This window comes from Cupressus sempervirens, chromosome 7, assembly GCF_028749045.1.
Source record: "Cupressus sempervirens isolate cs-2001-9-10 chromosome 7, ASM2874904v1, whole genome shotgun sequence".
Lineage (NCBI taxonomy): Eukaryota > Viridiplantae > Streptophyta > Pinopsida > Cupressales > Cupressaceae > Cupressus > Cupressus sempervirens.
Genome location: NC_143124.1, coordinates 466,481,834 through 466,499,883, shown reverse-complemented (window position 1 = coordinate 466,499,883; position 18,050 = coordinate 466,481,834). Strand labels below are relative to the sequence as shown.

The window sequence follows — 18,050 nt, the reverse complement described above, 5'->3', positions numbered from 1 at the left end:
AGCATCCACCTGTTGGATCTTTGCCTGTTCCCATGTCAAACCATCACAAAATGTCTCAAAAGAAGGCATTTGATGTCTGTTACCCTAGACATCCATAGTGGAGTAGAAAGTGGAAGAAAAGATCTGATACTGTCCTAGCAACTTTGAGAGTATTAAAAAAATACACTCATCATCTGTTTTGCTTTTCCCACATCCCTGCAAAACTAAATGTAGAGATTTGAACTTCATCAAGAAGTCCTCAATGGTGGGAAAGCTAGTAGGTGTCAAAGAAGTCAACTCTGCATCAAGTTGTAGTGCCCGAAACTCATTCACTGTGCCAAACATTTTTTGAAACTTGGTCCAAATAGCTCGAGGAGTGGCCAAACCATCCAGGTGAAACAAGAGACTATCGAAAATGTTGAGTGCAATCAAGCCCATGGCTTATCCATTTTGTTTCTGTGCTGAAGAACCTCAAAGGGGCGTGGCAGGACAGGTTGATTTTCATCTAGACATGACCATAAGCCATGTGACATAAAAAGTTGATTCATGTGTGCTTTCCAATTGTGGTAGTTGTGTGGTGTCATTCGGGCCACAAAGGGGTTCGACATTGAGAGAAGACAGAAGTAGAAGGGTCGTTTTTGAATTAAATTACAGAAATGAAAATGCACCTCTCCACAAAGTATAAATTTATCTCTCAAAAACCATGGAAACAACTAAGGAAAGCACAAAAGCTTAGAAGAAAACTTGGACGCCAGATGCAGAGAGGGAGGAAACTGAAGCCTCTACTTCAATGCCAAAAACAAGAGCTCAATCGATCGCGTCATAAAATGAAACTGACATCATTAGCTCCGGCTTGGAACCAACTTTTCGGCGCTTCTTTCGGATTGAAAAAAGACCTCCGTATGGTCAAGTTACGTCCAAAAAACTAAGTGCTCCTCCAAATAATAAACTCTTTGGAAAAATACAGAGACGGCAAAAAATTTGACAGTCATATGACCGTCAAGAGGACGTCCGCTGAAAAACAAAATCCGGTTGTCGGGAAAAAATTTTGGTCACCGGAAAAAAATTTGGTTGCCGAAAAATGACGTCACTGTCGAAAAGATGATGTCAGTGCGTGGAGTGGCTGAAAAAAATTACTGTGCTGGGAAGATGACGTTAGCGCCTGAAAAGCTAATGTTAGTACTTGAAAGGTTGGTGGCGGTGGCTGTCAAGCGACAGGGTGGCAGTTGCCAGGCGGAGCTGCGTCGGTGTTGGCGGCAACGGGGATTGGGTCAGGTTGTGGTGGCGCGCTGGCGGAGGCGGGGCTCAGGCCGGGCACGGGCGGCACGCTGGTAGTGCGGGGGTGGCTGTTGGGCGATGCGCCTTTAAAAACATTTTAAAGCATTTTTTGTGATTTTTTTGGAATCCGTACGACCTCAGGGAGCCAATTTTTCTTCAGAGGCTATTGTGGCCAAAATTTTGACTATACTAGGCCTTCTGAGTGCAATGGCTATGTCCGTTTTTGCCCAAAGTGCCCCAGAAAAAGGCGCCTTCTTCAGATTGAAGAGAAAAAATCACAAAAGCTAGGGTTTTCGTCTTTGAATCATAGCTTCAAGAGCTCCAGACCAGGCAGCAGAGGGAGGCTCTGATACCATGTAAAGTTGAGAAAAACCAACTTTACAGTTCACCAAGAACACCTGCATTGAAATAACCTATTGCTGAAAGGAAACCAAAGAGGGAAAAATCACAGCTTGGAAATCTCGACGGAGTGATAGCAAAATCTATTCCAAGATCATGAAAAAGAAAATACAAGAGTTTGACCTTAAAGGTGAACAAAACCCTAAAAAGGGAAAAGAAACTAGGTTGCGCAATATAATTAATATAAAATATTAATTATATGCACCTAAGAGATAGCTTAAGTAAAACTAGAGTAATAGATAACTTAATTAATTAAATCAAGACAATCTAATTAATAAGCGTAAATAAATAATTACTCTAACAAGTTTTAGCTTCTTAGTTATTTTTAGTGAGTAGAGATGAAACCTAGCTATAGGTCTAGCTCATTTGATGTCATAGGACTGATTTGGTCTCTTATAAAAGGTTCAGATTTAATTGAGACTACTTTGGGCGAGTATTGAAGGTGTCGCTTGAAATCTGGTTGCTTTGTTTAAGTTACACAAGGTATTGCAACGGGCATGTTCCGGTAATAGATTATTAGTTCAGATACTGAATTATCTCATTTTAGTGATTTCAAAGTGCATTTTTCTGAGGTGTCTTCACTTCTATCATGGTCGAGGCTAAAGGATGAAGACTCAGACTGTCTTGTATCTAGTTTTGTCTAAAAGGAGGAGATGACACTTAGAGGTTACTCAATTCCAGAGAACTTCTTTGAGGCAACAAGGATCAAGAGGGAGCTTTGTAAACAAGTCTATATGATGCTATGATGGTGTGATCATGATTTATGATGCTATGATTACAAGTTTATGGTATTTGTTCAAATATTTCCATGATACTATGTGACATTCTATTCTTAACTGATGCTTCTAGGCTTCATATATATATATTTATATATAATTTTTAAAATATTGTATTAAGGAACCCAAAACCCTTTTCAAAATTTTGTCGTATCGGTGAATCAGTCCTTCGTGCCTGAACTTGGAACCAATCTCGAACTGTTAGATTAGCCTATAAGGAGAGTCAAGTACATCCATGAAGAGTCCTTCAAAGGTGTCAAATGTTCATTAATTAAATTGTGGATCAAACTTTGGAATTATTGAAGGATACTAAAAATACCATTTGTTATATAAATGTTTCTTTATGGAAATTCATCGGCGACATATTTTATTTGCCATTTTGGGCCAAAACTATGAGAGAAGAGTTTTCAGTGCTTTAGCAATGTAATGCCCCTTATCTTGATATTCTTGTTTTTTTCCCCTAAAACTGCAATTCTAACTTAATATGAGAATCATAAATTTTGTATAAATATAATTAAAAAAAGAGGTGAAATTGTATCATGAAATCAATTTATAATTTTACAAAATATCCTCAAAATATAACTTATATTGATATTCTGCAATAGTTCTTTGGGCACTGATACCTTTACATAACTCCTTCTTCTAGTCCATGACCTACTTTCCTCATGGCTCATTAATTCAAAGGCTCCTCATATGACTCCTAGACAAAACTTGATTCAAATAGTACTAATACAACACAAATTTATAATTCAAATGCAACATGCGCAAATAACAAAAGTCTTTAATTCAAGAACCCAACATAATACATTATTTTCTCAATCAACTTCTTTAAAACAGGACAGTTTTGACATTTTTCATACAATCCCACAGTACTTTCTTATATAGTTGGTGTCTATTTTCTATACACAGTAGTATTCTGATCACCTCCATACGCATAAGTTTCACTATCATGTTAAATAAGCTTCAATAGTTCATATTGTCATTCTTAACATGCATTCCCTTTATTACAAAGAATTGGTAAAATACTTGCTTGTTATTAACAAAGACCGAGAGGTCTATATATACACAAGAATAAAGCGATGTTTCCTTAGGAAATGATATTACGATGTAATTGGTAAAATACATGCTTGTTATTAACAAAGGCTTAGAGGTCTATATATACAAAAGAATAAAGAGATGCTTCCGTAGGAAACAATCGTAAAGAATAGAAATATTCTGTTCTAGCTAAAAGAAAGCTAAAGAAAGCTAATTGATGACTACAACTAACTAAATATTATAAACATTCTAATATTGACAATAGATTACAATAGATAACCATTAGATACTAAACAAAGATAATAGAAACTATCTGCTATCCTAATACCCTCCCTTAATGGTTAATCTATCCAAAGCACAAAGCTGTCAAAAAGTGTAAAAGATAGATCTTGTTTGCTCAAGGTGCTCTGTGGCTGCGAACCAGATTGCTTAGATAGGGCAGCTAAGCACTTCTGACATTCAATCTTCATGTGGCCAAACTTGTGGCAATAAATGCATTGAATGTTTTTCTTCTCGGAGCCTTCTGAATCTAGAGCAGAGGATTTCTGCTGATAAGATTGCTGAAATTGGCCTTTAGCATTTTGTAAGGATTTGGTAGCAAAGGCTTGCTCTGTGGAAGTGGAGCTGAAACCGCCACTGAATTTTTGTTTCCATTGATCTTGCTGAAGCAGAAGTGTGCAGAGATCGGTGAACTTAAGATCAACACAAGAAGACATGATGTTGAGAGTCTCGACAAAATGCTTGTAGGACTTTGGTAAACTTCGGAAAGTGATAACCACAATGTCCTCTTCATCCATCTTGCAACCAATGGCAAGCAACTGATCACGAATTTCCTGAATCCTATATAGGTGAGCCTGGAGCGCAGTTTGCTCATCCATGATAATAGAAAATAGAGCGATCTTCAAGAAGAAAGCTCTGCTTTTGTCAGAAGTCTCATGAAGACCTTTGAGATGTGCCCATATCTCGAAAGCTGTCTTGCCAGATGGAATCTAAGAGAGCTGATCATCAGCCACAGATAATTTGAGAAGCAGCACTGCCTCTCGATTATTTAGATCCCATGAATCTTGATCAGTACCAGGGGCAGTCGGGGGTTGTGTAACACCTAGAACAATCTCATTGGTATTTTGATATTCAAAAATTGCTATAGTCTATTGCTTACAAGTGGCATAATTCCGACCATTGAATTTTGAATTGCTTTCGAGCAAAAAATTAGTCAAGGATGCCATAGCATGTTTTTCAATGAACAAGCGTGAAAATTTGTGAAAGCACATTCTTTGAGGCAAAAAATGGAAGACCTAGAAAGTTTGAAGGGTGGCCCAAAAGAGTGCTAGAAATATCCAGAAAAAATATGTTGTCGGTTTCTAGATCGATTGGCTCAAAATTGAGGCAGGAAAATCGAGGCACTCAGAAAGAATAACAACCCAGTTGAGATCTCAAAAACCACCCAAGAATTTGTGATTTTTTTTGATCTAGTACAAAAATTTAGGGTTTTGAACAAAAATTGCCCTGTGGCAAAAAACCACAAAAAATGGTGGAAATGTGTAGAAAAAATAGACAGATCTGGACAGAAATGTGTTGCAAAACCTAACTAGAAGTCGATGGATTCAGATCTATCAAAATAGAAGCCCTAGTTGGATTATAGAGAGAGTTGGAAGCAAATATGCATATAAATATTTTCGAAAATAAAAGGCAGATAATTTCAACCAAGAAATTATAATTATTTTTGAAAAAATTTAGAGTATTGGCTATGATACCATATTACGAAGTGATTGGTAAAATACTTGCTTGTGATTAACAAAGACCAAGAGATCTCTATATACAAAAATATAAAGCGATGTTTCCTTAGGAAATGATATTACGATGTAATTGGTAAAATACTTGCTTGCTATTAACAAAGACCGAGAGGTCTATATATAGAAAAGAATAAAGCGATGTTTCTTTAGAAAACGATCGTAAAGAATAGAAGTATTCTATTCTAGCTAAAAGAAAGCTAAAGAAAGTAACAAATAACTACAACTAACTAAATTTTAGAAACATTCTAAAATTTACAATAGATCACAATAGATAACCATTAGATACTAAATAGAGATAATATAAACTATCTATTATCATAATATCCTTCATGTGGTCAAAACATCATCCTTATTATTTTAATCTCACAATATCTGAAGTTCTGAACATAATATAATATCATTACACAATCAAACAATAATGTATCAATATGTGCATTGGATTGCCTCATTGATATAACTTTCATATTGAAATTGTATTAACATAATTTAGATTTTTTTAATATATGAATGACAGATCAATGTATAGAATCTTTATCAAATCTTTAATAGGTGTGCATATGGGCCTCGTATCTTGAAACAAGATGATAAGTTTAGAGAATAAAGGCAATAAGAATGAAGAAAATGTTTACACGAGTGATTTGACAATTCCTAGAACAATGCACCTGAGCTGTAAGAGTTGAAATTCTCATCCCAATATGAAAGACTTTCCATATGGTGGGTATGGGGGACTATGGATGATATCTAGATTTTAAAATGGGCTATCATTAAGTGGTTTTATCTTTATACATAAATTGCTCTTAAAAAATTGGCTAAAGGTGAGTTGGGTTGGCCCTTAAGTTGGCTGATGCTCATATATGATTTCTTAGTCAGTTGATGTCATTAGTTGGGTCTATGGCCATTCTATGTTGCTGTTTCACTACAATTTGGTATTTGTATTTTCATAATGTATGCAGTCTTGTGGTACTTTCTATTTTGATTGTTGAATCGTGGGCTTATCCTGGCATTGTTGGTGGGATCACACAAGGAGGCCCCATCCCCAATACTTTAGATGCCCACGAAGGACTAACACATCCAAGAATGTCTACCAAGGATAAACATATCCGAATGTATACTATCTCTTAAACGTGTGATCTCTTGCAAAATGACCAAGTGACAAACTAACACACCATGCTTAAAATGTCATAGGTGCATTTCCAATTGGCAAGATCATTATAAAAAGATTAGTATTAAGGTTCATCTCTAAGTGTGGCACTTCATTTCTCATGAGGGGCCAACATAATATTGAATCAGTGCATGGTGTACACCACTACTTTCTAATACATTTCGTATCTACCTCCAGCTATTGCCTACAATTAATTGAATGGAAGCAACTATATGGAATCTGAAACACAAGGCTTCTTGTCAGAATAACGTAGCTGTCTCAAATTCAATGATAGGTGGCATCTTTGTAATATTGCTATTAGGGATCAAGTATGTAGTTTTTAAAGTCCAACTCATTGACTCGTGTTTCATGAGTAGTTGTTCACACGAACCCATCTGTCATGAGAATGAATGGAACACTTAGTACTCATTGAATCTAGGTGATGGTCACAGAGGTGAAGCAACAAGACTTCTTGGGAGATCACCCATCCCAGTACTACTCCATCTCAAGCACACTTAAGTACGGAGTTTCCTCCATGGTTAAACACACTTTGCTGGCAACCCCATTTGCAAAACCTTCAACAAGTGATGTGCCTTATGAAACATTCATTAGAAAGCCCCTTAAGCTCATCAATTGATAAGTAGGAGATGTTTTCCACAAGCCAAATTGTGGTATTGCCTCCAAGATTCAATTGTTTCACAAGTCGTAGTTTGACTTTAAAAACTACATAGTAGAATCTTGATAGCAATATCACAATTTGACTTGCTGTGGAAAATATCTCCTTAGCAATTAATGAGTTTAAGGGGCTATCTAGTGAATGGTTCATAAGACACAACACTTGCTGAAGGTTTTGCAAATGGGGTTGCAAGTAGAGTGGGTTTAACTATGGAGGAAACTCCCTAGTTAAGCTTGCTCGAGTTGGAGTAGTACTGGGATGGGTGACCTCCCAGGAAGTCCTGATGCTTTACCTTTGTGAGCATCACCTAGATGCAATGAGTGCTAAGTGTTCCATTCATTCTCATGAGAGATGGATTTGTGTGAACAACTACTCGTGAAACATGGGTCAATGAGTTTGACTTTCAAAACCACACAGTTGAATCTTGATAGCAATATCACAATTTGACTTGCTGTGGAAAATATCTCCTATTTATTAAGTGGCATCTTGTTAATAATTGATGGAATCTCAAAAGTATGTAATGTTTCAGACGCTTTGCACAAGATGATATCTATAAGAACTTTTATAAATGTAATGCCATTCATGTTGAAATTCGAGGGTATTATTGCTCTCCTATGGACAGTAAGAAAGCAAACTGGAGATGGAAGATAGATTAGGAAAAATAAATCTCTATATATTTTGAACTTTCTCATATGTTGATAAGTAGAGTGATATCCAAGGGGCTTAGAATCCTAGATTGGTTTGTTAAGTGTTGGGTTCTCATTGTGGAATACCAAGCTCAAATCTCATAAGGGCATTTAAATCCCAAGTTGTGACTCTTGGTCCTCCATAGTGGCTTCTAATGTGGATGCAATTTCTAAATAAATGAAGGATTGGTCTTCTATATGTGGTTTTGCAAGAACCTTATATCAATCTCTAATAAATGCTTGTATCATTTTCAGTCTTGTATGGGAATAAAATTTGTAATCAATCCGCAATTAAAAAATATGCTGAGTGATATTTTGTTTTCTTTTGTTGAAAAGGGTTATGTTATTATTCAAGTGTGTCATTGTTAATTCTATTGCATATTGTATTCCGTTAGCATAAATCTGCTTGTAAAAGATATTTCTTTATTTCTTTTCAAAATGGATCAAATGGTAAGATTGCAATGGTACACAGCTTTGATGCAAACATTTTGTCTATCTTTTTGTCACACACTTAATGTATCTCCTGGCAATCGATATTTTCTCTCTCTATATTTTTTACATTTATATTTGTAAGAAGTTTGAAGCTGCACCCCTTGTTTGCCTGTTGTATTTTGCTACACCCGTGAATGAAGTTCGTTAAAACAAAATATTTCTTTCTAAATTTTAGCTCGGTAGGTAGTGTTGTGTCCCTAGTATATTTTGATATCACTCTTTTGATGCAGCAGTTTGGTTGTTTAGCTCACAGCATTCTTACATTTCAGGTTTGAGACTGTTGATTTGGCCACGCGGATACTTATTCCTGTAATAGTATTACAAAACCATAATCATTACAATCTCTTTGAAGGAGGCCATAATTACAGCATTAATATGCCTGCCATTGAGACAGAGGTGTGTTTTATTCCATAATTGATTGTTGATTATTTGGGGTTTGTTTTTAATTTGTGTATTTGTGATGAGTTATCTAGATGAAATGTCTGTAGTGGTTGCTTTTCCTTCTGTTCATTTTCTTTACGACAGTTTATTTTACTCCTGTACAATAGTGATGGACCAGAATTATAGAAATTTTTTCAAGAACATATTGAACAATATATATTACTTTATGAGCTCCCCATACATTGCTTTATATCTAGGCTGTACTTTCATCTTTTTATAGGTTTGAACTTGCAATGTTGTTGAAATTTTACATGATAGAGAAACTGTAGATCTCTTTCCAGGGGTTTGACAATTAGTGGTGATTAGGTTGATAGTGACGTTCTTTTACATATTGCTGGATGAGGATCCATTTTATCCTAGTGATATTTACATTCAACTTAAAAGTCGTGCGTAATTTTTTGTTCTTGGAAAGTATTTTGAAAATAGGTAGTGTTGATCATCTAAAGCATTAGTGACCTTTAGTGACTCGCAGCATCTGCAATCTATCATATGCAAGAAGAATATTGCACTTGTAAAATTTGTAGAAAAATAGATTAGATAAGTAAGATTATAAATTGGAGCTTCTTATAAGGAGATCTCCAATCATTCAAGGCAGGAAAGTTTTACAAGCACTACTATGGAAATTATTAATACATTATGATTAAACTATTTAATATCCTCTTGCTAGCATATAAGGTGCATTCTGTTATTCATAATTGCATTAATTCGGCATTCATTTAATACCCAAGTATGAATTCCCTAGATGATTAAGCATTCAAGTTCATTTCCGGCTAAAACGCAAAGATAATGCTACAACTTTCCTAACCATCCCAAAAGGATCTAGTAGTTGATCTGTTTTGGGTTGAGAAGGCACAACTTCCAAATGGGCATTTGAATGTTTTGATAAATCGATGTTGTTGTAGTTGTATTAAACAAAGGAGATGAAAACTCCTTATATAGATTTACAAAGATGATGTTTCTAAAAAAACAATTGCGAAATAAAGATGGAAATATAAACTACCTAATAAACTGAAGACTAACTAAGATGATCATTAAAGAAGCATTAGAATATTCTAATATCCTCCCTTAGGGCCCATTTGGTTGCTGGCATAGGAATTGAAAATTAGAATAGAAAAATGGAATGGGAATGAAAATGGGGAATGAGAATAGGAAATGACAATTCCAATCTTGTTTGGTTCACTTGGAATTCGATTGGGAATATGTTAATCCATTGTTTGGTTGTACAAAAATAGAATAGCAATAAGGTTTAAGTTTTGTATTTTTAAAAATATTTCTCTTAATATTTTTTGTTTTAATTTTCTCAATAATGGTAAAAAGGTTAATTTATTTTCATTTTAATTTTATTTGTTGAAGTTAGTGAGAAATATAATTTATTTCTGTTTTTTAAAGAAATAGATATAATAAAGAAATGTTTAAAAAACATGTTCAAAAAATGTTTTAAAAAAAATTTAAATTAAAAAAATAAAATTAATTTAAAAGAAAATTTTAAAAAAATCAGATTTGGAATAGGAATGGCTTGTTTCAATAACATATTTTTTGGCATGGACATATGCTCATTTTAGGGGCAAAATTGGAATATGTCTTCCTATTCCCAATTCTGATTAAGTGTACCAAACAGCGAATATAAAATATATTTTAATTTTATCTTCCTATTCCAATTCTATTCCAGCAGCCAAACAGGCCGGTAATGGTCATTGTCTAACTATTATCTTTTGGTCACAAATTCTTCAAAACATTTTGCTGCCATTGAGACCCGCCTTGGATTTGCAAAATGTAAATGACCAAGAAGTCAAAATCTGCCCAAAATCGAATAGATAAGGGTGTCCCCTTCTTTAGAATGTTTGGTAACAAAAGACAAGAGGTTGTCATTGACTCTGCCACTGAGATGAGTTTGCCACTAACCCTCCTAGAATCAGCAAAACATTTGACCAGGAATCATAACAAAACATCCAACATGATGTTGGATGACGAAGTTTCTCTTCTCTGGAGATAGAGGCAAACACTAAGAACAACTAGCACGATTTTGAAGAAAAATTGTTTAACCCTCCAAACTTCGTAGGTGAGCATGATGCTCCAAAACAAATTGCAAAAAGCCACAATTAATTAGGAGAAAACTTGATGAAAACCTAACACAATTTTTGAGGTAAAAAGTTGATCAATACCCAACAAACGTATCCCACGCAACTTTGTGAATTATTGAATTGGAAATTTTTCTAGGGAAAAATAATGAGAACCCATCAGAAATTTTTAAGGAATAAATTATAAACCCACAAAAGTTTCGTAAAATACCTCTAATGATTTTTATTTCTCAAAATCAAAAAAACAAATTTCTAAAAAAATTCAAAATTAGATGGCTCGATTTTTTCTTAAAGAAAGTTGCCAAATTTTATGAAATCCCATCGACTTGCTCTGATACCATGTTATAGTAAATTGATGTTGTAGTTGTAGTTGTATTAAACAAAGGAGATGAAAGCTCCTTATATGGAAATACAAAGATGATTTTTCTAAAAGAAACAATCATTAACTAAACACAGAAATAGAAACTACCCAATAAACTACAGACTAACTAGATGGCCATTAAAGAAACATTAGAATATTCTAATATTGAAAAACTGAATTGCAAACTTCAAAAAAGTTCGTAAGTGCTTACCATTTTAGGTACGATTAAATGCTACTACTACGCGCGATGAAATGCCTTTTTGCACTAAGTGTGATGAGATGCTACTACTGGGTGTGATAAAACACTAATATTGCACGATGAAAATGGGCTTCGGTGTGGAAGCCATAACTTTCACACTTGGACTCTGATAGATTCTATTTAAAAAATGCCGAAAAGCTCACCATGAGCTTTACATGTAGAACCTAAAACAATTATAGGACAAAATCATCTTTGACACCAAACAAAGGAGTCAAACATAACCTAAAATAGGCAATTACAGTTGCCAAAACATGCAACGGGTAAGATACTCTGAAGACAAAAGAGAGGACATGTTGACACCAACATACGATATGAATGAAAGATAACTCCACACAAAGGAGTATTGGATACATGAATGTCGAGGCATCTTCCACTCGATTACAAAATAAATACAACATAATCGGCTAAATCATCTAACCAGAGACATGAATATCTTAGGGGATAAGAATATGCACCAAGATGCCATTACAAAAGTGACGCCAAGAGGACAAGAGGAGGATTAAGTCGACAAGATCTTGCATTTGGAAGATAGCCATCCTTGTTCTTTGATCCCCAAAAGTGGTATAGGTAGCAATGCCTACCAATCACGTGGAACCTGTAGGCTTGCCCTTCTGTGGTCATGGGGATAGTGACCCAACTACAAAGACATAAGACAAAAGAGTCCAAGGCTTACACATTCCAAGCAGAGTATGACACAAAAACACAATGATCATGAATGTAATGCAATACATCGGGTCACTAGTCACACACACTATAGGATAACTATGTAGGGACTCTAGTGGAGTGTAATAGCTTGGCTCACAATAGCCCAAGTTATGTAAAATGTTTGGCGCACCATCTTTCGGAGGAGGCTGGCTACCATCCAAACATTACACCCTCGCATTGGCTTTCTTGGGACGCTTGACTATTGTATAGGTGTTCTATTATGTGTTTAATTGGTTATCACTTTATTAAAACCTCTTCACATTACCTTGTTGGTCCAAATTGAACAATCATTGAGATGGCTGAGTCCATCCTCTACCACAGACATGTTCCAAAGAAGTTTTGGACTGAAGTAGTTAGTACTGTAGTTTACCTTCTGAATTGGTCACCCACTTTGGCAATCAAAGATAAGACTTTGAAAGAGGCCTGGTCATGTCGCAAGCTCAGAATCAGTGACTTGAAGGTTTTTGGCTCTCTTGCCTATATTTGGATCTCTGATGCATCACACACCAAGTTGGATGCCAAGAGTTAGAAACTCATGCTATTGCCTGATCGACATAGAGACATCTTGTCTCCTGTATAGTCGCGATGTAGTTTTTGATGAGCAACGAGGACCATTCATGCTTGTTTCTCCTATTTCTAATCCAACAGATCAACCTATTAAGGCTCATGACTTGGGAGTTTGGCTTCCATTAGCTCCACCTAATGGGAGGGCTCCGACAACTCTAGTTATACCAATAATTCTTGTACAAACATCTCCGACCTTTCCTACAAATTTGTAGATGCTTCACTTGATTTTGATTCAGATTCTTTTGATGAGGAACCTGATTATAGAGCATCTTCTAATGCTAATGTTGGTCCTTCTCCTCTCCGGCCTAAGTGATGGGCTAAGATGCTTGCTGATCTTCGAGATGATGAGCTCATTGCTGAGAGAACTGCTCAAAAAAAGAGCAAACCTACAGGGACAATTAATTTTGCTCTTATTACCAACATTCACAGTGTGTTTGAACCAGTGTTCCGGGACTCTGCGAGTTCGAGGCAGAGGCGGCCTTTCCGAGTCAAATGGCCTTTGGACTCGGATTCGGCTGAGTCCTGGCAGAGTCCACGTGGACTCATCGAGTCCCCAGCCCAGGACTCTTGATTTTTTTTAAATTTTAAATTTTAAAATTTTTTTAAAAGAGAGATTTCTGGAAGGTGTTTTTTTAATATTAATTCTGAAAATGATGGTGTGGTATGTCAGGAATTTATTAAGGATTGAATCGTAAATCTTAAATCTTCAAATTTATGTCTGAAAATCTTGAATATTATAGGAAATTTAAAGTTTAAATCTTCAAATGTCATTAACTAGGTTATAGAAAATTACACAACTGAATAGCCTTACATCTCAAAATGAAGGATAGTTACCAAATTGAAGGCTCACTACCAATATTGGTTACTGTCTGGGTTTCGTTATGAAGAAGTTGCTTTCAGCATTGTAGAGTTTAGTGGTGTTGTACAAATATTTTCAGATTTACACATATTTGTGTTAGAATTCTATAATGATGTAAATGAGTTTTTCTTTTTCCTTTTTCAGATTTACGTGTTCATGAATGTTAGAACTCTTGAGTGTTGTACATAAAGTTATAAACTTCCAGACTTACGTGTATATGTGTTATTGGCTACGTCCTTGATCATTTTATTGGCAAAAATTTGTAAGCCAACTATAATTGTTATTAAAAGACTTTTATTGGTAAAGGTTGTGTTTCACCAACCAAATTGGTAGACATACTTGAGAGTCCTGTAACAATGCACACATAAGCTGTAACAGACATATTTCTCAATATCTGAGTCTTCCATGACTTATCTTAGGCATATTCGTAGGAGCGCATAGGCTACTATGAACCTTAGTCTTCTATACTCTAGTTGATATTTTGATATATGTTTTCAACTTTTGATTCCATGGATTTCATATATTGTAGACATTTGACAATGATGCTATGTTTAACTTTATATTATGTTATGTAGTTTTTCTCCTTCAAAAATTTGCTATTATACTTGTGTGATCTATGCAAAATTGTCTATGTGTTAAGTAGCTTCTATTAATCTCAATTATTGTGTATTTGATGTTAATTGAGTAAATGATTTAGTAAATAATCTTTAAATCCTTAAAAATCTTTGAATTTCATGGGTTTTTCGATTTTTCGAATCCTTGTCGAGTCTTGGCCGAGTCCAAGTCCGAGTTAGATTTTGACTTTCCCAGTCAGAGGTGAGTCCGAGTCTCGTAACTATGGTTTGAACCCCATACATACTTTGAGGCTAAGGAATTCCAGAATGGGAACAAACAATGACATCTGAACACCAGAGCCTACTGAAGAATCACACCTGGGTCCTTTCTGATCTTCCACTAGGGAAGAAACCCATTGGTTGTAAATGGGTCTACAAAATAAAATACAAGTCTGATGTTACTTTGGATAAGTACAACGATCATTTAGTTGCAAAGGGCTTTTCTTAATGTCAAGACATTGATTATGATGAGACTTTTGCTCCTACAACAAAGATGAGCACCATCAAATTACTCCTAGCTATGTCAACATTGTTTGGCTGGAAGCTCCATCGGATGAACATCAAGAGTGTTTTATTGAATGGTGACTTACAAGAAGAGGTCTATATAACACAACCTCTTGGTTTCAAGGTTGTTGGTAAAAAACACCAGGTTCTTAGACTGGTGAAAACTCTCTATAGTTTGAAGTAGGTCCCTAAGGAATGGTACATGAAAATTGATAAATACCTTAGTGATCAAGGCTTCCAGTGAGACTCAAATTTGTACATCAAGACTACTAACAATGACATCAACCTTTTGGTCATTTATGTGGATGATTTGATCATTATTAGCAGTTCAACATCTTTGATTTAGGAAATCAAACAGAGTTTATGCCATCTTTTGATATTATTGATCTCGGGCTCATGCAACATTGCCTAGGTGTTGAGGTTGTAAATGATTATAGGATCTCTGATAGAGAGATGCAGATACTTTCCTTTCAATCTTTTGATTATAAATTGCAAGATGCTGATATAGTATCAATAATATAATATAAATGTTCTTTGAATCTGAATTGGATTACAATTCAGAACAATGGTATTATATTTTATCTGATTCTTAATATCAAATCGATTGTATATGTATCAATTGTTTATTGTATTATGAATGTGGTTATCACTGGAGAAGGAGAGAGCATTTCCATTTGTGATTGATGGTCTTCTTCATCCAGTGATTGCATAATATAGGAGAGTAAGGAGTCATGTTCCCGTAGGGACATGACTTTATGTGGCCAAAGACTACGTAGGGTCTGTTAATGTTTAGCGTCAGAAGAAGCAAAACATAAATTTCTTGATAATTGGAGTTACTACTATTCTCTGTGAATGACAGAGATAAACATACGTATATGTATACATATTAATATATGCATACATATACGTATGCCTACATCCCTGTCATGCCTCATAATATTATCGACAAAGAAAAGATTATATTGTTAACCGACTCCATAGTGGTCGGGTTTCATATTGCCCATAGACTTCATGCCTTGTATCGGATTTCATACAAGCTTAATTCATATCTCGCTTTGTTTCTTATTGAGCCCTGATGTATTATCAGGCCTTAATATAATGTATTTAAGTTGGCAGTTAAACAAACTAACATGCCTCCGAAGAGGCATGTCCCTACGTTGCTCTTCAGACATGACTCTTCGGAGTCATGTTTGTACGTTTCATATATATATTCATGCTCTGCCGTAGGGAAAGTATCAATTCCTTGGCATTCGAGTACCTGCAATAAGCATTAGCATATTCAAAACATTATTCACAGTTATTCACATCATTTCATTTGTTACAAGCAATCCAGTGATTCAACTACTGCTGAAGGAGGAAGTCAATAATATATATTGCTGAAGTCACAGTCAGTGATAAGTATTTAAATTTTGTATAATTCAAATTAGAAACTTATTTGCAAGCATTCTTTTGTAATTGTTTATCTATCAGAGATCCACTATACTTAACATGGTATCAGAGCTGTACTGATAAGAAAACTTTTACAAAATACTCATTCTAAACTGATTCAAAAGTTAAAGGAATAAAGTTTTAAATCAAAGTATTAAAATGGTGAATCACGTAAGAATAGAAGATAGGCTAGATGGAGCATCAAACTTCTCATCTTGGAAAATCAGATTATTAATAGTACTAAGAGAGATGGGATTAGAAATTAACATTGAATCAAATTTACCCATGCCTGAAAATGAATCTGAGAAAGTTACATGGAAAAGGCATAATAATAAAGCGATGAAGATCATCATAGACTCAGTAAAGGATCATATACTTCCATCTATAACTAATCTTAAAACTGCATTCGAAATGTTCTCCTTTATTCAAAATACATTTGAAATCAACAATACTAGTAGATTATTAACTCTAAAACAAGATCTACTATATATAAAAATGAAAAATGGAGAATCCATAACCTCGTCTTTCTTGAGGATTATTGAACTAAAGGATCAACTCGCATCTATGAAAAATCAAGTTGATGACAAGGAGCTAAGCATGATTGCTCTAAGAGGTCTTCCTCTTTCGTGGGAAACTTTTATCTGAGGTTTAAGCTCCCAACCTGAGCTACCCAAATTTGAGTCTCTTAAAAACGAATGTACTCAAGAAGAATCAAGATTAATTATGACAGGAATCATTTCAAATCAAGAGGGAGAATTTCAAGCTCTTCAAGTTAGTACCAATAATAAAAGAAAAAGAAAGGGAATTCATCAAGACAACAAGGAAATCAACAAATCATACAACAAAGGGATTGGTCCAAAGTACAATTCGGTCACATTTATAACTTCTATTTAGAATGAGAGAAAATACAAGCAGCCCTAGCAGAAGTTGAGTATGAAAAGGATGAAAATCATGCATTTTAAGTTGTTAAACAGAGATAAGATCCCAAAGTGAGGAATCAGAGGGAGAATGATACATTTCCAAATACATAAGTGACATATGCAATGTTGATTCAGTTTTTTTAATTAGAGATATGGTATATCAAGATTGATTTACAAATGAGCAAACAACAGATATTCTTATTGAAATATTATATGTCAATGTTATATTGGAATATTTCAGGTAAACTTGATATGATCAAATTGTAATGTTGAATATTGTATTTAATTTCAATTTATATGTGATTATATATTTATTGCTTCAGATATGTAATGAAAGGTGACGATCTTTCATTGGCATATATAAATAGAAGGTAATCATTGCAAGGTGACGATCTTACGTATGATAGGCCTGTTATCATGGTTCTTTGGGCCAGAATTTGCCGGACACCATGAACAAACAAACAAAAGGTAATCTTTGTAAGGTGACGATCTTACAAATGATAGGCCTGTTATTATGACTGTGTTATCAGAAGTTATGAATAACGAAACAAGGTATGGGCATCTGTAGACATTGCTTAAGTGCAAGTAGAGATTATTTGGGCATCTCTAGACATTGCTTAAGTGCAAGTAGAGATTATATGGGCATCTCTAGACATTGCTTAAGTGCAAGTAGAGATTATTTGGGCTTCTCTAGACATTGCTTAAGTGCAGGTAGAGATTATGTGTATTTCTTTAGACATTGCTTAGGTGCAAGTAGAGATTATTTAAACTTCTCTAGACATTGCTTAAGTGCAAGTAGAGATTATATGAGCTCTCTAGACATTGCTTAAGTGCAAGTAGAGATCATTTACTGTTCATATTGTGTTGCTTATATGATGATTCTGATTTAATTAATGTTTTACTTCTCCCTAGCTAAAGAGGGAGTGTTAATGTTTAGTGTCAGAAGAAGCAAAACATAAATTTCTTGATAACTGGAGTTACTATTGTTCTTTGTGAATGACAAAGATATAAACATACGTATATGTATACATATTAATATATGCATACATATACGTATGC

General features: G+C 34.8%; 1 protein-coding gene across 1 annotated transcript in view; it reads left to right on the top strand.

Moving 5' to 3' along the window:
* Positions 1-18,050, top strand: part of LOC149547559 (uncharacterized) — a 213,696-nt gene that overhangs the window by 66,470 nt on the left and 129,176 nt on the right. Inside the window, exon 7 of the mRNA XM_089791709.1 lies at positions 8,525-8,651. Coding sequence (XP_089647835.1) covers positions 8,525-8,651 — 127 coding nt within the window. The remainder of the gene's footprint in view (positions 1-8,524; positions 8,652-18,050) is intronic.